Source organism: Oncorhynchus keta, chromosome 2, assembly GCF_023373465.1.
Source record: "Oncorhynchus keta strain PuntledgeMale-10-30-2019 chromosome 2, Oket_V2, whole genome shotgun sequence".
Classification (NCBI taxonomy): domain Eukaryota; kingdom Metazoa; phylum Chordata; class Actinopteri; order Salmoniformes; family Salmonidae; genus Oncorhynchus; species Oncorhynchus keta.
In genome coordinates, this window is record NC_068422.1 from 3,027,579 (window position 1) to 3,046,526 (window position 18,948).

The following is an 18,948-nucleotide window of genomic DNA, read 5'->3' on the forward strand; positions in this document are numbered from 1 at the left end:
TACATGCTTCATCCCCTTCCTGGCCTGCTTGGCCCCTCCTCTCCCATGACCACGCCCCCAGTTTTTGTTGCCTATCATCTGCTGCATCTGCTTCTTGTTGAGCATGTTGCCCCGCCCCCTTCCTCCCACTCCTCATCATCTTGCCCCCCCCACCACTGGCCACAATAACCATTAAAAGTCAGAACAATAGGGTCTAATACATAGATCTTTGTAAAACATTTATGTAAGCTGCAATAAAATAAAAAACACATTTGTCAGAGGTGATATGAAAATCCAAAATGGACACACACTTTACACTACTATAGCCACTAGACTGTTAACCTCGACAAACTTGAATACCATTCGACAAGACCCTTCAACACGAAATCCATACAGTCCATACATACACTGTTGTTGTTTCTACATGACCTTCATGCCACCTCTCTTCATCTGGTCCTTTGAACTGTGTACACTGCTCAGGCCTTGGCTGGGAGAAGTAGAGTCTTTCACCTGCCACATCTCCTCCTCGTCATAATAGTTATACTTGTCTTCGCTGTAGTCGCTGTACTTGTCATAGTCACCGCTACCGCTCCTGTGTTGGCCTGCTGACCTCTCTGACCTCTGTGGGTTGCTATGGCCACCGGTTGAAGGATCACGCCCATGCTGGGTCAGTCAGAAGAGACAGTAATGTTATTATTGAAAAGGTTTTGCTTATGGTTTGTGTACATTCTGCTAAAACTAACCATGCATACCCCTGGACTTATTCCACATTTTGTTGTGCTACAGCCTGAATTCAAAATGTATTAAATAGATCCATTTTTCTCACCCATCTACACACAATACCCATAAATATTTACGTTCCAACAGGACAATGACCCCAAGCATACAGCCAAAGCAACGCTGGAATGACTTAAGAACAAGAATGTAAAAGTCTGTGAGTGGACTTGAATCCCATTGAGAATATGTGGAAAGACTTGAAGATTGCTGTTCACCACCGCTCCCCATCTAACTTAATCACATCTTGATCACATCTTTACTAACGCTGCAGATATTTGCTTTAAAGCAATATCCAAATCCATAGGATGTAGTGATCACAATATAATAGCCATATCTAAATAAAAGAACAAAGTTCCAAAGGCTGGGCTTAATATAGTGTATAAGAGGTCATACAAAAAGTTTTGTAGTGATTCATATGTTGGTGATGTAAAGAATATTTGCATTTATGAAACTACATATTTCAGTTACTAATAAGCATACACCCATTAAGTGACTGTAAAAACTGTTGATGAGGAATTGAAAAATGGTATGGTTGAGAGGGATGGGGCAAAAGGTAGGCAATTAAGTCCAACTGATTGGCAAACGTACTGCAAATTAAGAAATCATGTGACTAAACTTAATCAAAATAAACTATACTTTGTAGACAATAGTTTAGAAACACAGCTCGGACACCGATGCATACCCCACAAGACATGCCACAAAGAGGTCTCTTCACAGTCCCCAAGTCCAGAACAGACTATGGGAGCCACACAGTACTACATAGAGCCATGACTACATGGAACTCTATTCCACATCAAGTAACTGATGCAAGCAGTGAAATTAGATTTAAAAACAAATTTAAAAAACACCTTATGGAACAGCGGGGACTGTGAAGCAGCACAAACATTGGCACAGACACACACACAAACACAATAACATACACACTCTACATACACAAAGATGTAGTACTGTAGATATGTGGTAGTGGTGGAGTTGGGGCATGAGGGCACACAGCATGTTGTGAAATCTGTCAATGTATTGTTATGTTTTAAAAATTGTATAAACTGCATTCATTTTGATGGACCCCAGGAAGAGTAGCTGCTGCTTTTGAATTTATGTTGAATTAAGTAACACCAAAAAATGTGGAATAAGCCAAGGGGTATGAATACTTTCTGAAGGTACTGCACATGCCTATAAATACTTGTAATATAATAGATGTAAATGATTATGAACTTTTAATCTCTGCCTGGCCGGTCTCTACCTGGCCGGTTCCCCTCTCTCCCCTGGGATTCTCTGCCTCTAACCCTATTACAGGTTCTGAGTCACTGGCTTACTGGTGCTCTTTCATGCCGTCCCTAGGAGGGGTGCGTCACTTGAGGGGTTTGAGTCACTGATGTGATCTTCCTGTCTGTGTGGGCTGTACTCTGCCTTCTCTCAGGATGGTAAGTTGGTGGTTGAAGATATCGCATGGTCCTTCTGTGGCTCAGTTGGTAGAGCATGGCGCTTGTAACGCCAGGGTAGTGGGTTCGATTCCCGGGACCACCCATACGTAGAATGTATGCACACATGACTGTAAGTCGCTTTGGATAAAAGCGTCAGCTAAATGGCATATATTATTATTATTATTATTATTATATCCCTCTAGTGGTGTGGGGGCTGTGCTTTGGCAAAGTGGATGGGGTTATATCCTTCCTGTTTGGCCCTGTCCGGGGGTATCATCAGATGGGGCCACAGTGTTCCCTGACCCCTCCTGTCTCAGCCTCCAGTATTTATGCTGCAGTAGTTTATGTGTCGGGGTTAGTTTGTTATATCTGGAGTAATTCTCCTGTCTTATCTGGTGTCCTGTGTGAATTTAAGTTTGCTCTCTCTAATTCTCTCTTTCTCTCTTTCTTTCTCTCTCTCGGAGGACCTGAGCCCTAGGACCATGCCTCAGGACTACCTGGCATGATGACTCCTTGCTGTCCACCTGGCCGTGCTACTGCACCAGTTTCAACTGTTCTGCCTGCGGCTGTGGAACCCTGACATGTTCACCGGACGCGCTACCTGTCCCAGACCTGCTGTTTTCAACTCTCTAGAGACAGCAGGAGTGGTAGAGATACTCTTAATGATCGGCTATAAAAAGCCAACTGACATTTACTCCTGAGGTGCTGACTTGCTGCATCCTCGACAACTACTGTGATTATTATTATTTGACCATGCTGGACATTTATGAACATTTGAACCTCTTGGCCATGTTCTGTTATAATCTCCACCCGGCACAGCCAGAAGAGGACTGGCCACCCCTCATAGCCTGGTTCCTCTCTAGGTTTCTTCCTAGGTTTTGGCCTTTCTAGGGAGTTTTTCCTAGCCACCGTGCTTCTACACCTGCATTGCTTGCTGTTTGGGGTTTTAGGCTGGGTTTCTGTACAGCACTTTGAGATATCAGCTGATGTACGAAGGGCTATATAAATACATTTGAATTCATTTTGATTTGATTTGAATGCACATACATTTTTTTGTATTATAAATGTTCTAAATGCTTATGAATTGTAATGTGTATAAATGTTAGAAAATAATATATACCTGAGAAATATTTACCTGAGCTGACTGGCCATTGTAGTCACCACGGTGTGGCCTATTTTGGTTTTTCTTGTTCTTGGGCCTGTCTCTCTCTGGTCTCTTCGGTCTCTCCAGGGAGGAGTCATAGCTGTCAGAACTGGAGCTACTGGAAGGGGAGTGGTGCTGGTGTAACAGTATATTTTAAACCGTTTGGACCTTCTGCGCACAACGACAACAGTTCTTGTTCTTGCAGAGCAAGGGGAACTGTACTTCAAGGTCTCAGAGCAAGTGACGTCGATTGAAACGCTATTTAGCGCACACCGCTAACTAAGCTAGCCGTTTCACATCCGTTACACTCACCCCTTTTGACCTTCCTCCTTTTCCGCAGCAACCAGTAATCCGGGTCACGGCACCAATGTAACAGTATAATTTTGTCCCCTCGCCCATAGAACCAGGGACCTTCTGGACAACAGTCACCCTCGAAGCATCGTTACCCATCGCTCCACAAAAGCCACGGCCCTTGCAGAGCAAGGGGAACTAGTACTGGTCTCAGAGCAAGTGACGTAACCGATTGAAACGCTATTTAGCGCACACCGCTAACTAAGCTAGCCGTTTCACATCCGTTACACTGGGAAAGAGAGATGATATTTAATATGGTATTCTGGCTTGGGACTGCACGATTCACACACATTTTGAGTCTCCCATTAGTAAACAACAATTGGAGTTGTAAGTGCATAATCTCAACTGAAACAGGTGCATATCTCAACTGAAACAGGTGCATATCTCAACTGAAACAGGTGCATATCACAACTGAAACAGGTGCATATCTCAACTGAAACAGGTGCATATCTCAACTGAAACAGGTATGTAGAGAATAACCAAGGAAGAAGAAAATATAACGTCTAAGATAAATCGAAATGTAAACTTAAAGGTCAATTGAGAGAGGTGAGAGGGGCTGGTGGGAGAAGGCGGTGCGTCAATGTAGGTATATTCGCGCACTAGAATGGTTGTTCTAGGTACCACCAGCGGGTGTCGCTTCAACCAAACTCAAAAGTGAACTTGACCATAAACAGATTCGAGTAGTTTCACGCAGCTTCTAGACTAAATATTATACTGTTCAACCAAACCAATTTGCTAGGTTTCTGGGGTATAACAAAACAATAATTTACCTGAATGTATTATTAGGCTATGAATGCGTTATTGCGCAGTAATATGTTTGTTTGGCGTATACCTGCTCCACTCCCTTGATGTTTTCCTAGGAATTAATGTAACGGGACAAAGGCATTACAGCATATATTAATAATGGGGAGTTGATTTGGCCCAATGAAAATAATTCTATCCTAAGGCTAAATGGCAAAGCACCCCCTTTACGGCAAATAAAGTTTACAAACTCACTAATCAACTTCTGCAATGACTTGCTGTAAATTGATCGCTGTCACTGTATAATAATAGCTCCCCAGTCATAAGAACTCCCATAGCAATAGTTTTGATCCACCCCATGAACTCAAAGATAGTTGCCTGCTCTATTCTCCCGTCTGAGTCTCGAGGATCGCGTCACAGCCTATGAGAAACACAGAACATTGGAGAGAGAGAGAGTGACGCAAATGTGTTGTCGAGCGGTGGGAGGGATTATTCTTACATTATCCATTTAATCTCTTTTCAAAGTCTAGGAGTCGTCAATTAGGGTTAGGTAGTAGATTTAGGTTCACTATCATCATAGCCCATCTAAAAGCGCACGGCACCGCCTCCCAACGGTCGCTCTGCACCACAACGCGCTTCTGATGAGCAGGGTCTTCCATTCCAGCCTGAGTCCACCAACTGCCAGTTCAGTTGAGCAAACTTTGCAGAGGAGTGGAAATCGGAGTGGATTTCGTTGGTTTTCTATTATTTAAACACCTGACTAAATTCCACTATTTGGAGAAAAACTCGGACATCATCCAACATCAATTCAGTTGGATTTAAAGTTATGGCACTATCAGTGCTGCGCAGCAGTTTGCTTTTGCTATGTGTGACAACTATCCATACTTGCCATGGTGGCGGACAGGTTAGTAGCCTACTTAGCACATTATCATCTGTGGACAAGTGCATGGGAACATTAGGCTACATGCTTATAACATGTTTAGGGATTAATAATGTTGAAGAATATTTTGGTGGAAAAGTGTTGCACAAATTATACTGAACTAAATTAAAACGCAAAATGCAACAATTTCAAAGAGTTTACTGAGTTACAGTTTATAAAATGAAATCAGTCAATTTAAATAAATACATTAAGCCCTAATCTATGGATTTCACATGACTGGGCAGGGGTGCAGCCATGGGTGTGCTTGAGGAGGCATAGGCCCACCCCTTGGGAGCCAGGTCCAGACAATCAGAATACATTTTTCCCCACAAAAAATAAAAACACATTTTATTTGTCACATGCTCTGAATACAACAAGTGTAGACCTTACAGTGAAATGCTTACGTACAAGCCCTTAACCAACGATGCAGTTCAAGAAATAGAGTTAAGGAACTATTTACGTAATAAACTAAAGTAAAAAAAAATCAAATATAAAGTAACACAATAAAATAACAATAACGAGGCTATATACAAGGGGTACTGGTGCCGAGTCAATGTGCGAAGGTACAGTGACTATGCATAGATAAAAAGGCTTTATTTCAGACAAATACTGCTCAGCACTGAACGATGCCTGACAGGCAGTCCTGTCTCCCAGGCGGTGCAACTCCCAAGACCACAGCCAATCACATGCAAGCAACAACGCAGCTAACTTGGTTAGTCTTGTGAGCGAACTAGCTAGCTAGTGAATTAGGCTCCCTGCAATGAGCCTTACCTATGAAACAGCCTACAAGGCAGCATCCTGACATTATCTCGAAAACACAACTTTTGATTATGTCGTGATCAAGAGAGAAAAATAATTTGTGGTTCTTAACACAACAAGGGTCTTTTTTATTTGTATTCATATGTGCTCTCTGGACTTCCATACTCATCACAACTCTTTATGTTAGGGTCAGAAAAGTAGGCTACATTAACACACATAGGCCTGTATAAATATGTGTTGCAAGTGTTTTGTTAACTGTAAACTTAGTTCTTCATGTACCACCTTCCGGAGACACCTGAAACCCCACCTCTTTAAGGAATACCTAGGATAGGATAAAGTAATCATTCTCACCCCCCTTAAAAGATTTAGATGCACTATTGTAAAGTGGCTGTTCCACTGGATGTCATAAGGTGAATGCACCAATTTGTAAGTCGCTCTGGATAAGAGCGTCTGCTAAATGACTTAAATGTAAATGTTAAATGTTCTGCCTCAGACAAAACAACCCATAACGTGGGATTGCTATCCATGTGTCACCGATTTGAAATGGCTAGCTAGTTAGCGGTGGTGCGCGCTTATAGTGTTTCAATCGGTGGCGTCACTCGCTCTGAGACCTTGAAGTAGTTGTTCCCCTTGCGCTGCAAGGGCCATGGCTTTTGTGACGTGAGGGGTAACGATGCTTCGAGGGTGGCTGTTGTCGATGGTTTGAGCCCAGGTAGGGGCGAGGAGAGGGACGGAAGCTAAACTGTTACACATGTTCTGTTTCCAGGTTCAGCCATGATTTGAGCATGTCGCCTACTATTATTATCAATGTCCTCATAAGAAATGAGGAAGGACTGGGCTTACAGGATGACACAAATGTCCCATTGAGTGTGGTAAATTACCCATTGAAAGTTTATAAGAGGGAAGCCATGAGCACTGGCTCTTGGATTCATTTTGGCATCTTTGGCCAGAAGTCTAAAACAATCCATTTGGATATGAGTCCACTGTTCACATTGTTGTGTGTGTGTGTTGTGTATGTGTGATGTGTGGGTATGTGTGAGTGTGCTGTGTGGTTATGTGTGGATTTGTGTGTGGATTGTAATAATAATAATAATAATATATGCCATTTAGCAGACGCTTTTATCCAAAGCGACTTACAGTCATGTGTGCATACATTCTACGTATGGGTGGTCCCGGGAATCGAACCCACTACCCTGGCGTTACAAGCGCCATGCTCTACCAACTGTGCTACAGAAGGACCACAGAACTGTGTGTGTGTGTGTGTGTGTGTGTGTGTGTGTGTGTGCGTGTGCGTGTGTGTGCGTGCGTGCGTGCGTGCGTGCGTGCGTGCGTGCGTGTGTGTGTGTGCGTGTGTGTGTGCGTGTGCGTGTGTGTGTGTGTGTGTGTGTGTTGTGTACGTGTGTGTGTGTTGTGTACGTGTGTGTTTAGCTACGTGGGGGTTGTGTGTGTGTGTTGCTAGGATGAATATGAGTCCACTACTGTGTCAGCTGTTGGCATTCCCCTTTAGCCAATGGGGGAAGAGATGTCAAAGAAAATAAGAGGAGGGAATTGAAGTATAGGACTCTTGGGCAGTCCACCTCTGAGAAATTGGATGCAGATTGGAGTTTTCTTTATTCCATCTTGTTCTAAGGGCAGCTCTGCCTCAAGGGCAGAAACGCATGTGATCAGTTAAGGTTAGGTAAGTGTAATTTCAAGTATGTAAGGTATGCCTTCACCTGACATTATGCTTTTCTACAGACTTGTTATTATTATTGAAAAGGATTAGCACACTGCCATTTCAATGTTCTCTGAGCCTTTGGAATGGGCTTATCTGTCAGTAAGTAGCCTGCTCTCAAATAGCTCACTGTTCATAGGCTCATTGCATCCAGGCTATGTGCTGAAACGGAATACAAAGCTGGTCCATTCAGTCATTGTTATCCAAGGAGTCTGTGGCTGTGTCCCAAATGGCACCCAATTACCTATATAGTGCATAACTTTGTATGGATTCTGGTCAAAAGTAGCTCACTATATAGGGATAGGGTGTAATTTGGGAAGCTACCTGTGTCTCTCTTGCCATACAAAATATACAGAGGGCCAAGGTTCTGGACAGAGGTCTGACTGATAGACATCTGCCAAACAGCTTTGGTCCAGCTGCTGTATGGTCTGCCACTGGAGAAGAAGAAAAAAGTGGAGAAGGGATGAGAGAGGAGAGAGAGAGAGAGGCATGGCATCTACTAACATGTTCCTTAAGGTGAGTACCAGGGCTGGAGGGCTAGCGGAGACAGCGGAGGCTAGAAGGGTTAACATGGGTTACTGACTATATGGGATGAATCCAGGGTGTGACTTCTGAATCTTAATAAAACATCTATAAGAATTCTGAATCTTAATAAAACATCTATATGACTTCTGAATCTTAATACAAAATATAATGACTTCTGAATCTTAATAAAAAATATCATGACTTCTGAATCTTAATAAACAATATAATGACTTCTGAATCTTAATAAAACTTAACATGACTTCTGAATCTTAATAAAACATAACATAACTTCTGAATCTTAATAAAACATAACATAACTTCTGAATCTTAATAAAAAATATAATGACTTCTGAATCTTAATAAAACACAACATGACTTCTGAATCTTAATAAAAAATATCATGACTTCTGCATCTTCCATAACCTGATAGTATAACACAGTATAACAATAAAACAGTAATTATTACGTTCATGTTTTTACATTAGTCTTGTTGGGAGTTCAGAACCTTGCAGCTGTGGATTTGTTTTTAACTCTGAATTCATAACCAGGTGGCCACATCATATAATAATAACAATACAATGATATTCCGAACATGTTACTGGCCTTGTTGGAAACGCAGACACCTGTGCAGCTGTGTAATTGGATTGTGATTTGTTTTGGTAACGGTTGATGAAAATGCTAGGGAACACTGGCGGAATGTCAACATTTGTAACTACAGCCACCACAGAACCCACCCACCACCAGACATTCTAAAGTTCAATTTGGTGTGTGTCCCAAATGGCAACCTATTCCCTATATAGTGCGCTACTTTAGACCAAGGCCCATAGTGCTGTGGTCAAAATTAGTGCTCTGGTCAAAATCCATTACATAGGGAATAGGGTGCCACTTGGGATGGAGACTTGGCGTTGATCGGGTGATGTCATTAAGTACCACAGCTGTCCTTTGCTTGTTAAATCATACCTGCCTCTACTCACATTTTATGATGATTACATGTACTGTGGATTTTATTGGAAGTTGTTATTTATTGACGTTTTCTCATTTTAATTATGTAGTAATACTGTCATATTGCAAATCATGGTTTATTTATATGCTTCCCATTAAATGGATATTAAACATGGCTGACTGTTATTTGACCAGTAATGTGTGACTTAGAAATACGTTGTGGCTTGGTAAACTGAAAGCCAACATTCCCTAGTTTCTCATGGTGAGTCCCTGATCCACCTCTACGCAGACGACACCATTCTGTATACTTCTGGCCCTTCTTTGGACACTGTGTTAACAACCCTCCAGGCAAGCTTCAATGCCATACAACTCTCCTTCTGTGGCCTCCAACTGCTCTTAAATACAAGTAAAACTAAATGCATGCTCTTCAACCGATCGCTACCTGCACCTACCCGCCTGTCCAACATCACTACTCTGGACGGCTCTGACTTAGAATACGTGGACAACTACAAATACTTAGGTGTCTGGTTAGACCCATATCAAACATCTCCAATCCAAAGTTAAATCTAGAATTGGCTTCCTATTTCGCAACAAAGCATCCTTCACTCATGCTGCCAAACATACCCTTGTAAAACTGACCATCCTACCAATCCTCGACTTTGGCGATGTCATTTACAAAATAGCCTCCAATCCCCTACTCAACAAATTGAATGCAGTCTATCACAGTGCAATCCGTTTTGTCACCAAAGCCCCATATACTACCCACCATTGCGACTTGTACGCTCTCGTTGGCTGGCCCTCGCTTCATACTCGTCGCCAAACCCACTGGCTCCATGTCATCTACAAGACCCTGCTAGGTAAAGTCCCCCCTTATCTCAGCTCGCTGGTCACCATAGCATCTCCCACCTGTAGCACACGCTCCAGCAGGTCACCCCCAAAACTCTCTAGTCACCCCCAAAACCAATTCTTTCTTTGGCCGCCTCTCTTTCCAGTTCTCTGCTGCCAATGACTGGAACGAACTACAAAAATCTCTGAAACTGGAAACACTTATCTCCCTCACTAGCTTTAAGCACCAACTGTCAGAGCATCTTACAGATTACTGCACCTGTACATAGCCCACCTATAATTTAGCCCAAACAACTAACTCTTTCCCAACTGTATTTAATTAATTTATTTATTTTGCTCCTTTGCACCCCATTATTTTTTATTTCTACTTTGCACATTCTTCCATTGCAAAACTACCATTCCAGTGTTTTACTTGCTATATTGTATTTACTTTGCCACCATGGCCTTTTTTGCCTTTACCTCCCTTCTCACCTAATTTGCTCACATTGTATATAGACTTGTTTATACTGTATTATTGACTGTATGTTTGTTTTACTCCATGTGTAACTCTGTGTCGTTGTATCTGTCGAACTGCTTTGCTTCATCTTGGCCAGGTCGCAATTGTAAATGAGAACTTGTTCTCAACTTGCCTACCTGGTTAAATAAGGGTGAAATAAAAAAAATATTTAAAAAATTCCTGGTTACCGGTATGTACTACTGGAAAGTGCTTCTTGATTTACATATACTCTTGAAGTTGGAAGTTTACATACACTTAGGTTGGAGTCATTGAAACTCATTTTTCAACCACTCCACAAATTTCTTGTTAACAAACTATAGTTTTTGCATGTCGTTTAGGACATCTACTTTGTATATGACACAAGTAATTTTTCCAACAATTGTTTACAGACAGATTATTTCAGTTATAATTCACTGTATCACAATTCTAGTGGGTCAGAATTTTACATACACTAAGTTGACTGTGCCTTTAAACAGTTTGGAATTTTCCAGAAATGGCTTTAGAAGCTTCTGATAGGCTAATTGACATAATTTGAGTCAATTGGAGATGTACCTGTGGATGTATTTCAAGGCCTTTCAAACTCAGAGACTCTTTGCTTGACATCATGGGAAAATCAAAAGAAATCAGCCAAGACCTCAGAAAAAAATTGTAGGCCTCCACAAGTCAAGTTCATCCTTGGGAGCAATTTCAAAATGCCTGAAGGTACCACGTTCACCTGTACAAACAATAGTACGCAGGTATAAACGCCAATGGACCACGCAGTCGTCATACCACTCAGGAAGGAGATGTGTTCTGTCTCCTAGAAATGAACATACTTTGGTGCGAAAAGAGCAAATCAATCCCAGATCAACAGCAAAGGATCTTGTGAATATGCTGGAGGAAACGGGTAAAAATGTATCTATATTCACAGTAAAACATGTCCAATATCGACATAACCTGAAAGGCCGCTCAGCAATGAAGAAGCCACTTCTCCAAAACCACCATAAAAAAGCCAGACTATGGTTTGCAACAGCACATGGGGGCAAATATCGTACTTTTTGGAGAAATGTCCTCTGGTCTGATGAAACAAAATTAGAACTGTTTTGCCATAATGACCATCGTTATGCTTGGAGGAAAAGGGGGAGGCTTGCAAGCCGAAGAACACCATCCCAACGTTGAAGCACGGGGGTGGCAGCATCATGTTGTGGGGGTGCTTTGCTGCAGGAGGGACTGGTGCACTTCACAAAATAGATGGCATCATGAGGTAGGGAAATTATGTGGATAAATTGAAGCAACATCTCAAGACATCAGTCAGGAAGTTAAAGCTTGGTCACAAATGGGTCTTCCAAATGGACAATGACCCCAAGCATACTTCCAAAGTTGTGGAAAAACAGCTTAAGGACAACAAAGTCAAGGTATTGAAATGGCCATCACAAAGCCCTGACCTCATTTCTATGTAAAAATTGTGGGCAGAACTGAAAAGTGTGTGCGGGCAAGGAGGCCTGCAAACCTGACTCAGTTGCACCAGCTCTGTCAGGAGGAATGGGCCAAAATTCACCCAACTTATTGTGGGAAACTTGTGGAAGGCTACCCGAAACGTTTGACCCAAGTTAAACCATTTAAAGGCAATGCTACCAAATACTAATTGAGTGTATGTAAACTGCTGACCCACTGGGAATGTGATGAAAGAAATAAAAGCTGAAATAATTCATTCTCTCTACTATTATTCTGACATTTCACATTCTTTAAATAAAGTGGTGATCCTAACTGACCTAAGACAAGGAATTGTTACTAGGATTAAATTTCAGGAATTGTGAAAAACTGAGGTTAAATGTATTTGGCTAAGGTGTATGTAAACTTCTGACTTCAACTGTAAATGGTATGTTGTTTTCATGTTTGACCAGTAATATATTTCTTTATTTTACAGAACTGCATGGACAGTTGTAAACTTTTCTGTTCCGCTATATTAACATATGTACTGTACGTCTCTGTCTCCAGAACTGCATGGACAAACACCAGTTGGTTGGTGTTCTCCGTCAGATGGAGAAGTTTCTGAAGGGACAGGAGATGAGGTTCACAGAGGGACTACGCATCATGAAGTCCAAACTGGCAACCCTACAGAACTCTGTGTCCAAGCTACCGCAGGCCGATCAGTCGGCTGGTGAGTAGACAGAGAGAATGACCATTCTCCACCACTCTGCCGCACCTGACATGAAGCTCTTCTATAGCCATGTAGAGATCTGGGACCAGTCTAGGTGTTCTTGTCACTGTCTTGCTCTCTCTAAACAAGATTAATCAATAGAGGAGAAAACTGGAGCTAAACTAATATTGAAACCCGAAATCTACTTCGATTGACCTTCAATTTTCTTCACTTTTTGTCTCTTTTGAAGCACCTGGTTAGAGAGAAAGGCCACCTAGTCTGCTCCTGGCCTGGTCCACTTCCATTGTCTTCAAGAGTGTCTGAATGTTCTCCTCTCTACTGTGGAGACGTAACATTCTAACCAGAGGGGAAGGGGAGGAGTGTTAGAGCCTAGACAGTAGTGTATGGTCTACAATCATTGGGTTTTTGGGAAATTATGGTATTGTGTACTACATGATAATGTGCATTTATACAATCCAAATCTCCCCCTTCCTGGTGTTGTGATAAATAAATCAACAAGACTCTTTTCTCTGTATATATCAATGATGTTGTTCTTGCTGCGGGCGATTCCCTGATCCACCTCTACGCAGACGACACCATTCTGTATACTTCCGGCCTGTCCTTGGACACTGTGCTATCTAACCTCCAAACGAGCTTCAATGCCATACAACACTCCTTCCGTGGCCTCCATCTGCTCTTAAACGCTAGTAAAACCAAATGCATGCTTTTCAACCGTTCGCTGCCTGCACCCGCACGCCCGACTAGCATCACTACCCTGGATGGTTCCGACCTAGAATATGTGGACATCTATAAGTACCTAGGTGTCTGGCTAGAATGTAAACTCTCCTTCCAGACTCATATCAAACATCTCCAATCTAAAATCAAATCAAGAGTCAGCTTTCTATTCCGCAACAAAGCCTCCTTCACTCACGCCGCCAAACTTACCCTAGTAAAACTGACTAGCCTACCGATCCTCGACTTCGGCGTCCAAAACTCTACTCAGCAAACTGGATGCAGTTTATCACAGTGCCATCCGTTTTGTTACTAAAGCACCTTATACCACCCATCACTGCGACCTGTATGCTCTAGTCGGCTGGTCCTCGCTACATATTTGTCACCAGACCCACTGGCTCCAGGTCATCTACAAGTCCATGCTAGGTAAAGCTCCGCCTTATCTCAGTTCACTGGTCACGATGGCAACACCCACCCGTAGCACACGCTCCAGCAGGTGTATCTCACTGATCATCCCTAAAGCCAACACCTCATTTGGCCGCCTTTCGTTCCAGTTCTCTGCTGCCTGTGACTGGAACAAATTTCAAAAATCGCTGAAGTTGGAGACTTTTATCTCCCTCACCAACTTCAAACATCTGCTATCTGAGCAGCTAACCCATCACTGCAGCTGTACTTAGTCTATCGGTAAATAGCCCACCCAATTTTACCTACCTCATCCCCATACTGTTTATATTTATTTACTTTTCTGCTCTTTTGCACACCAGTATCTCTACCTGTACATGACCATCTGATCATTTATCACTCCAGTGTTAATCTGCAAAATTGTAATTATTCGCCTACCTCCTCATGCCTTTTGCACACAATGTATATAGACTCTCTTTTTTGTTATTGACTTGTTAATTGTTTACTCCATGTGTAACTCTGTGTTGTCTATTCCCACTGCTATGCTTTATCTTGGCCAGGTTGCAGTTGCAAATAAGAACTTGTTCTCAACTAGCCTACCTGGTTAAATAAAGGTGAAATAAAATAAAATAAATAAGGAGACACATTTTAAAGTTCAAGTTTACCACTGAAACCCAAGATTCTACATACCACTAAAGGACATGTGAACTCTCTTTGACCTGCTTTTGGCCCTTTAGCACATGAACCTCAGGAAGTGCATTGGGTCAATGTGGGATGCGTTGATCTTATGGTGGTTGTGTGTTTGTCCAGTTTACCATCCCGTCCCTTTGGTTCAACTTTTTTTCTCCAGACAACTAGTTAGGCTATCATCAGGTGCTTCTTTCAGAGCCAGTTCTATCCTGTTCTATTTAAGTATATACAGTACTATGCTGTTCTATTCTGTTTTATTTAAGTATATACTATCCTGTTCTATTTAAGTATATACTATGCTGTTCTATTCTGTTCTATTTAAGTATATACTATGCTGTTCTATTTAAGTATATACTATCCTTTTCTAATTAAGTATATACTATGCTGTTCTATTCTGTTGTATTTAAGTATATACTATGCTGTTCTATTCTGTTCTATTTAAGTATATACTATCCTGTTCTATTTAAGTATATACTATCCTGTTCTATTTAAGTATATACTATGCTGTTCTATTTAAGTATATACTATGCTGTTCTATTCTGTTCTATTTAAGTATATACTATGCTGTTCTATTCTGTTCTATTTAAGTATATACTATCCTGTTCTATTCTGTTCTATTTAAGTATATACTATGCTGTTCTATTCTATTCTATTTAAGTATATACTATGCTGTTCTATTTGTTGTATTTAAGTATATACTATGCTGTTCTATTCTGTTCTATTTAAGTATATACTATCCTGTTCTATTCTGTTCTATTTAAGTATATATTATCCTGTTCTATTTAAGTATATACTATCCTGTTCTATTCATTTGTATTTAAGTATATACTATGCTGTTCTATTCTGTTGTATTTAAGTATATACTATGCTGTTCTATTCTGTTCTATTTAAGTATATACTATCCTGTTCTATTTAAGCTATATACTATGCTGTTCTATCCTGTTCTATTTAAGCATATACTATGCTATTTGTTACTATCCTGTTCTATTTAAGTATATACTATGCTGTTCTATCCTGTTCTATTTAAGTATATACTATGCTGTTCTATTCTGTTCTATTTAAGTATATACTATCCTGTTCTATTTAAGTATATACTATGCTGTTCTATCCTGTTCTATTTAAGTATATACTATGCTGTTCTATCCTGTTCTATTTAAGTATATACTATGCTGTTCTATTCTGTTCTATTTAAGTATATACTATGCTGTTCTATTTAAGTATATACTATGCTGTTCTATCCTGTTCTATTTAAGTATATACTATGCTGTTCTATTCTGTTCTATTTAAGTATATACTATCCTGTTCTATTTAAGCATATACTATGCTGTTCTATCCTGTTCTATTCTGTTCTGTTCTATTTTAGTATATACTATGCTGTTCTATTCTGTTCTATTTAAGTATATACTATCCTGTTCTATTCTGTTCTGTTCTATTTAAGTATATACTATGCTGTTCTATTCTGTTCTATTTAAGTATATATATACTATGCTGTTCTATTTGTTCTATTTAATCCTGTTATATTTACTATCATGTTCTATTTAAGTATATACTATGCTGTTCTATTCTGTTCTATTTAAGTATATACTATCCTGTTCTATTATTTAAGTATATACTATCCTGTTCTATTCTGTTCTGTTCTATTTAAGTATATACTATGCTGTTCTATTCTGTTCTATTTAAGTATATACTATCCTGTTCTATTCTGTTCTGTTCTATTTAAGTATATACTATCCTGTTCTGTTCTATTTAAGTATATACTATCCTGTTCTATTCTGTTCTATTTAAGTATATACTATCCTGTTCTATTTAAGTATATACTATCCTGTTCTATCCTGTTCTATTTAATGATATACTATCCTGTTCTATTTAAGTATATACTATGCTGTTCTATTCTGTTCTATTTAAGTATATACTATGCTGTTCTATTCTGTTCTATTTAAGTATATACTATGCTGTTCTATTCTGTTATATTTAAGTATATACTATCCTGTTCTATTCTGTTCTGTTCTATTTAAGTATATACTATGCTGTTCTATTCTGTTCTATTTAAGTATATACTATCCTGTTCTATTCTGTTCTATTTAAGTATATACTATCCTGTTCTATTTAAGTATATACTATGCTGTTCTATCCTGTTCTATTTAATGATATACTATCCTGTTCTATTTAAGTATATACTATGCTGTTCTATCCTGTTCTATTTAAGTATATACTATGCTGTTCTATTCTGTTCTATTTAAGTATATACTATGCTGTTCTATTCTGTTCTATTTAAGTATATACTATGCTGTTCTATTCTGTTCTATTTAAGTATATACTATGCTGTTCTATTCTGTTCTATTTAAGTATATACTATCCTGTTCTATTCTGTTCTGTTCTATTTTAGTATATACTATGCTGTTCTATTCTGTTCTATTTAAGTATATACTATGCTGTTCTATTCTGTTCTATTTAAGTATATACTATCCTGTTCTATTCTGTTCTATTTAAGTATATACTATGCTGTTCTATTCTGTTCTATTTAAGTATATACTATGCTGTTCTATTCTGTTCTATTTAAGTATATACTATCCTGTTCTATTTAAGTATATACTATGCTGTTCTATTTAAGTATATACTATCCTGTTCTATTCTGTTCTATTTAAGTATATACTATCCTGTTCTATTCTGTTCTATTTAAGTATATACTATGCTGTTCTATTCTGTTCTATTTAAGTATATACTATGCTGTTCTATTCTGTTCTATTTAAGTATATACTATCCTGTTCTATTCTGTTCTATTTAAGTATATACTATGCTGTTCTATTCTGTTCTATTTAAGTATATACTATCCTGTTCTATTCTGTTCTATTTAAGTATATACTATGCTGTTCTATTCTGTTCTATTTAAGTATATACTATCCTGTTCTATTCTGTTCTATTTAAGTATATACTATGCTGTTCTATTCTGTTCTATTTAAGTATATACTATGCTGTTCTATTCTGTTCTATTTAAGTATATACTATCCTGTTCTATTCTGTTCTATTTAAGTATATACTATCCTGTTCTATTCTGTTCTATTTCAGTATATACTATGCTGTTCTATTCTGTTCTATTTAAGTTTATATTATGCTGTTCTATTCTGTTCTATTTAAGTATATACTATGCTGTTCTATTCTGTTCTATTTCAGTATATACTATCCTGTTCTATTCTGTTCTGTTCTATTTCAGTATATACTATCCTGTTCTATTCTATTCTGTTCTATTTCAGTATATACTATCCTGTTCTATTCTGTTCTATTTAAGTATATACTATGCTGTTCTATTCTGTTATATTTAAGTATATACTATGCTGTTCTATTCTGTTCTATTTAAGTATATACTATCCTGTTCTATTCTGTTCTGTTCTATTTTAGTATATACTATGCTGTTCTATTCTGTTCTATTTAAGTATATACTATCCTGTTCTATTCTGTTCTATTTAAGTATATACTATGCTATTCTGTTCTATTTAAGTATATACTATGCTGTTCTATTCTGTTCTATTTAAGTATATACTATGCTATTCTGTTCTATTTAAGTATATACTATGCTATTCTGTTCTATTTAAGTGTATACTATGCTGTTCTATTCTGTTATATTTATGTATATACTATGCTGTTCTATTCTGTTCTATTGTGAAAACTGGTGAAATTTGTTATTCATCAGCGCTAGACTGAGGAGACTGCCTGTCTGTATGTTTCTCTCGCTCAATAAAATGTAAATGTTTATTGGCATGGGAACATATGTTTACATTGTCAAAGCAAGTGAAATAGATGAAAAACTATTATTTTAACGTTTACTGTTAATTTTTTAATTGTTTATTTCACTTTCTCTCACTCTCTTCCTCTCTTGAAGTTATTTTATTTTAAGCTCATAGGCTGTACTGTACTAGTCAAACATCTTTATTTTAATAACTTATCAAATTGTATTTTCACATGTGCCGATAACAACAGTGAAATGTGAAGTGAAACCTTACAGTGAAATGCTTACGTACAAGGCCTTAACCAACAATGCTTTAAGAAGTTAAGAAAAAAAGAGAAAAAAAAAGGGGAAAAAAAGGGGGAAAAAAAGGGAAAAAAGTAACAACTAATCAAACAGCAGCAGTAAAATAACAAGCAAGGCTGTATACAGGGGGTACCGGTACAGAGTCAGTGTGTGGGGACACCGGTTAGTTGATGTCATCGAGGTGATATGTACATGTACAGTGGCTTGAGAAAGTTTTCACCCCCTTTGGTATTTTTCCAATTTCGTTGCCTTAACAACCTGGAATGAAAATCGATTTTTGGGGAGATTTTATCATTTGATTTACACAACATGCCTTCCACTTTGAAGATGCAAAATAGTTTTTCTTGTGAAACAAAACAACTAC

At 38.9% G+C, this 18,948-nt stretch overlaps 1 protein-coding gene across 5 annotated transcripts in view; it reads left to right on the top strand.

Moving 5' to 3' along the window:
* Positions 1-4,957: 4,957 nt before the first annotated feature.
* The window catches only part of LOC118360934 (fibulin-7-like), a 34,685-nt gene continuing 20,694 nt past the window's right edge, over positions 4,958-18,948 (top strand). For 3 of the 5 annotated variants that reach the window (XM_052470800.1, XM_052470801.1, XM_052470805.1), the window contains exons 1-2: positions 4,962-5,317; positions 12,592-12,754. In XM_052470800.1, the coding sequence (XP_052326760.1) occupies positions 5,240-5,317; positions 12,592-12,754 (241 nt within the window). In that variant the 5' untranslated portion in view covers positions 4,962-5,239. Of the gene's footprint in view, positions 5,318-12,591; positions 12,755-18,948 lie in introns of all 5 variants that reach the window. The other 2 variants (XM_052470813.1, XM_052470824.1) reach the window with 1 other exon arrangement.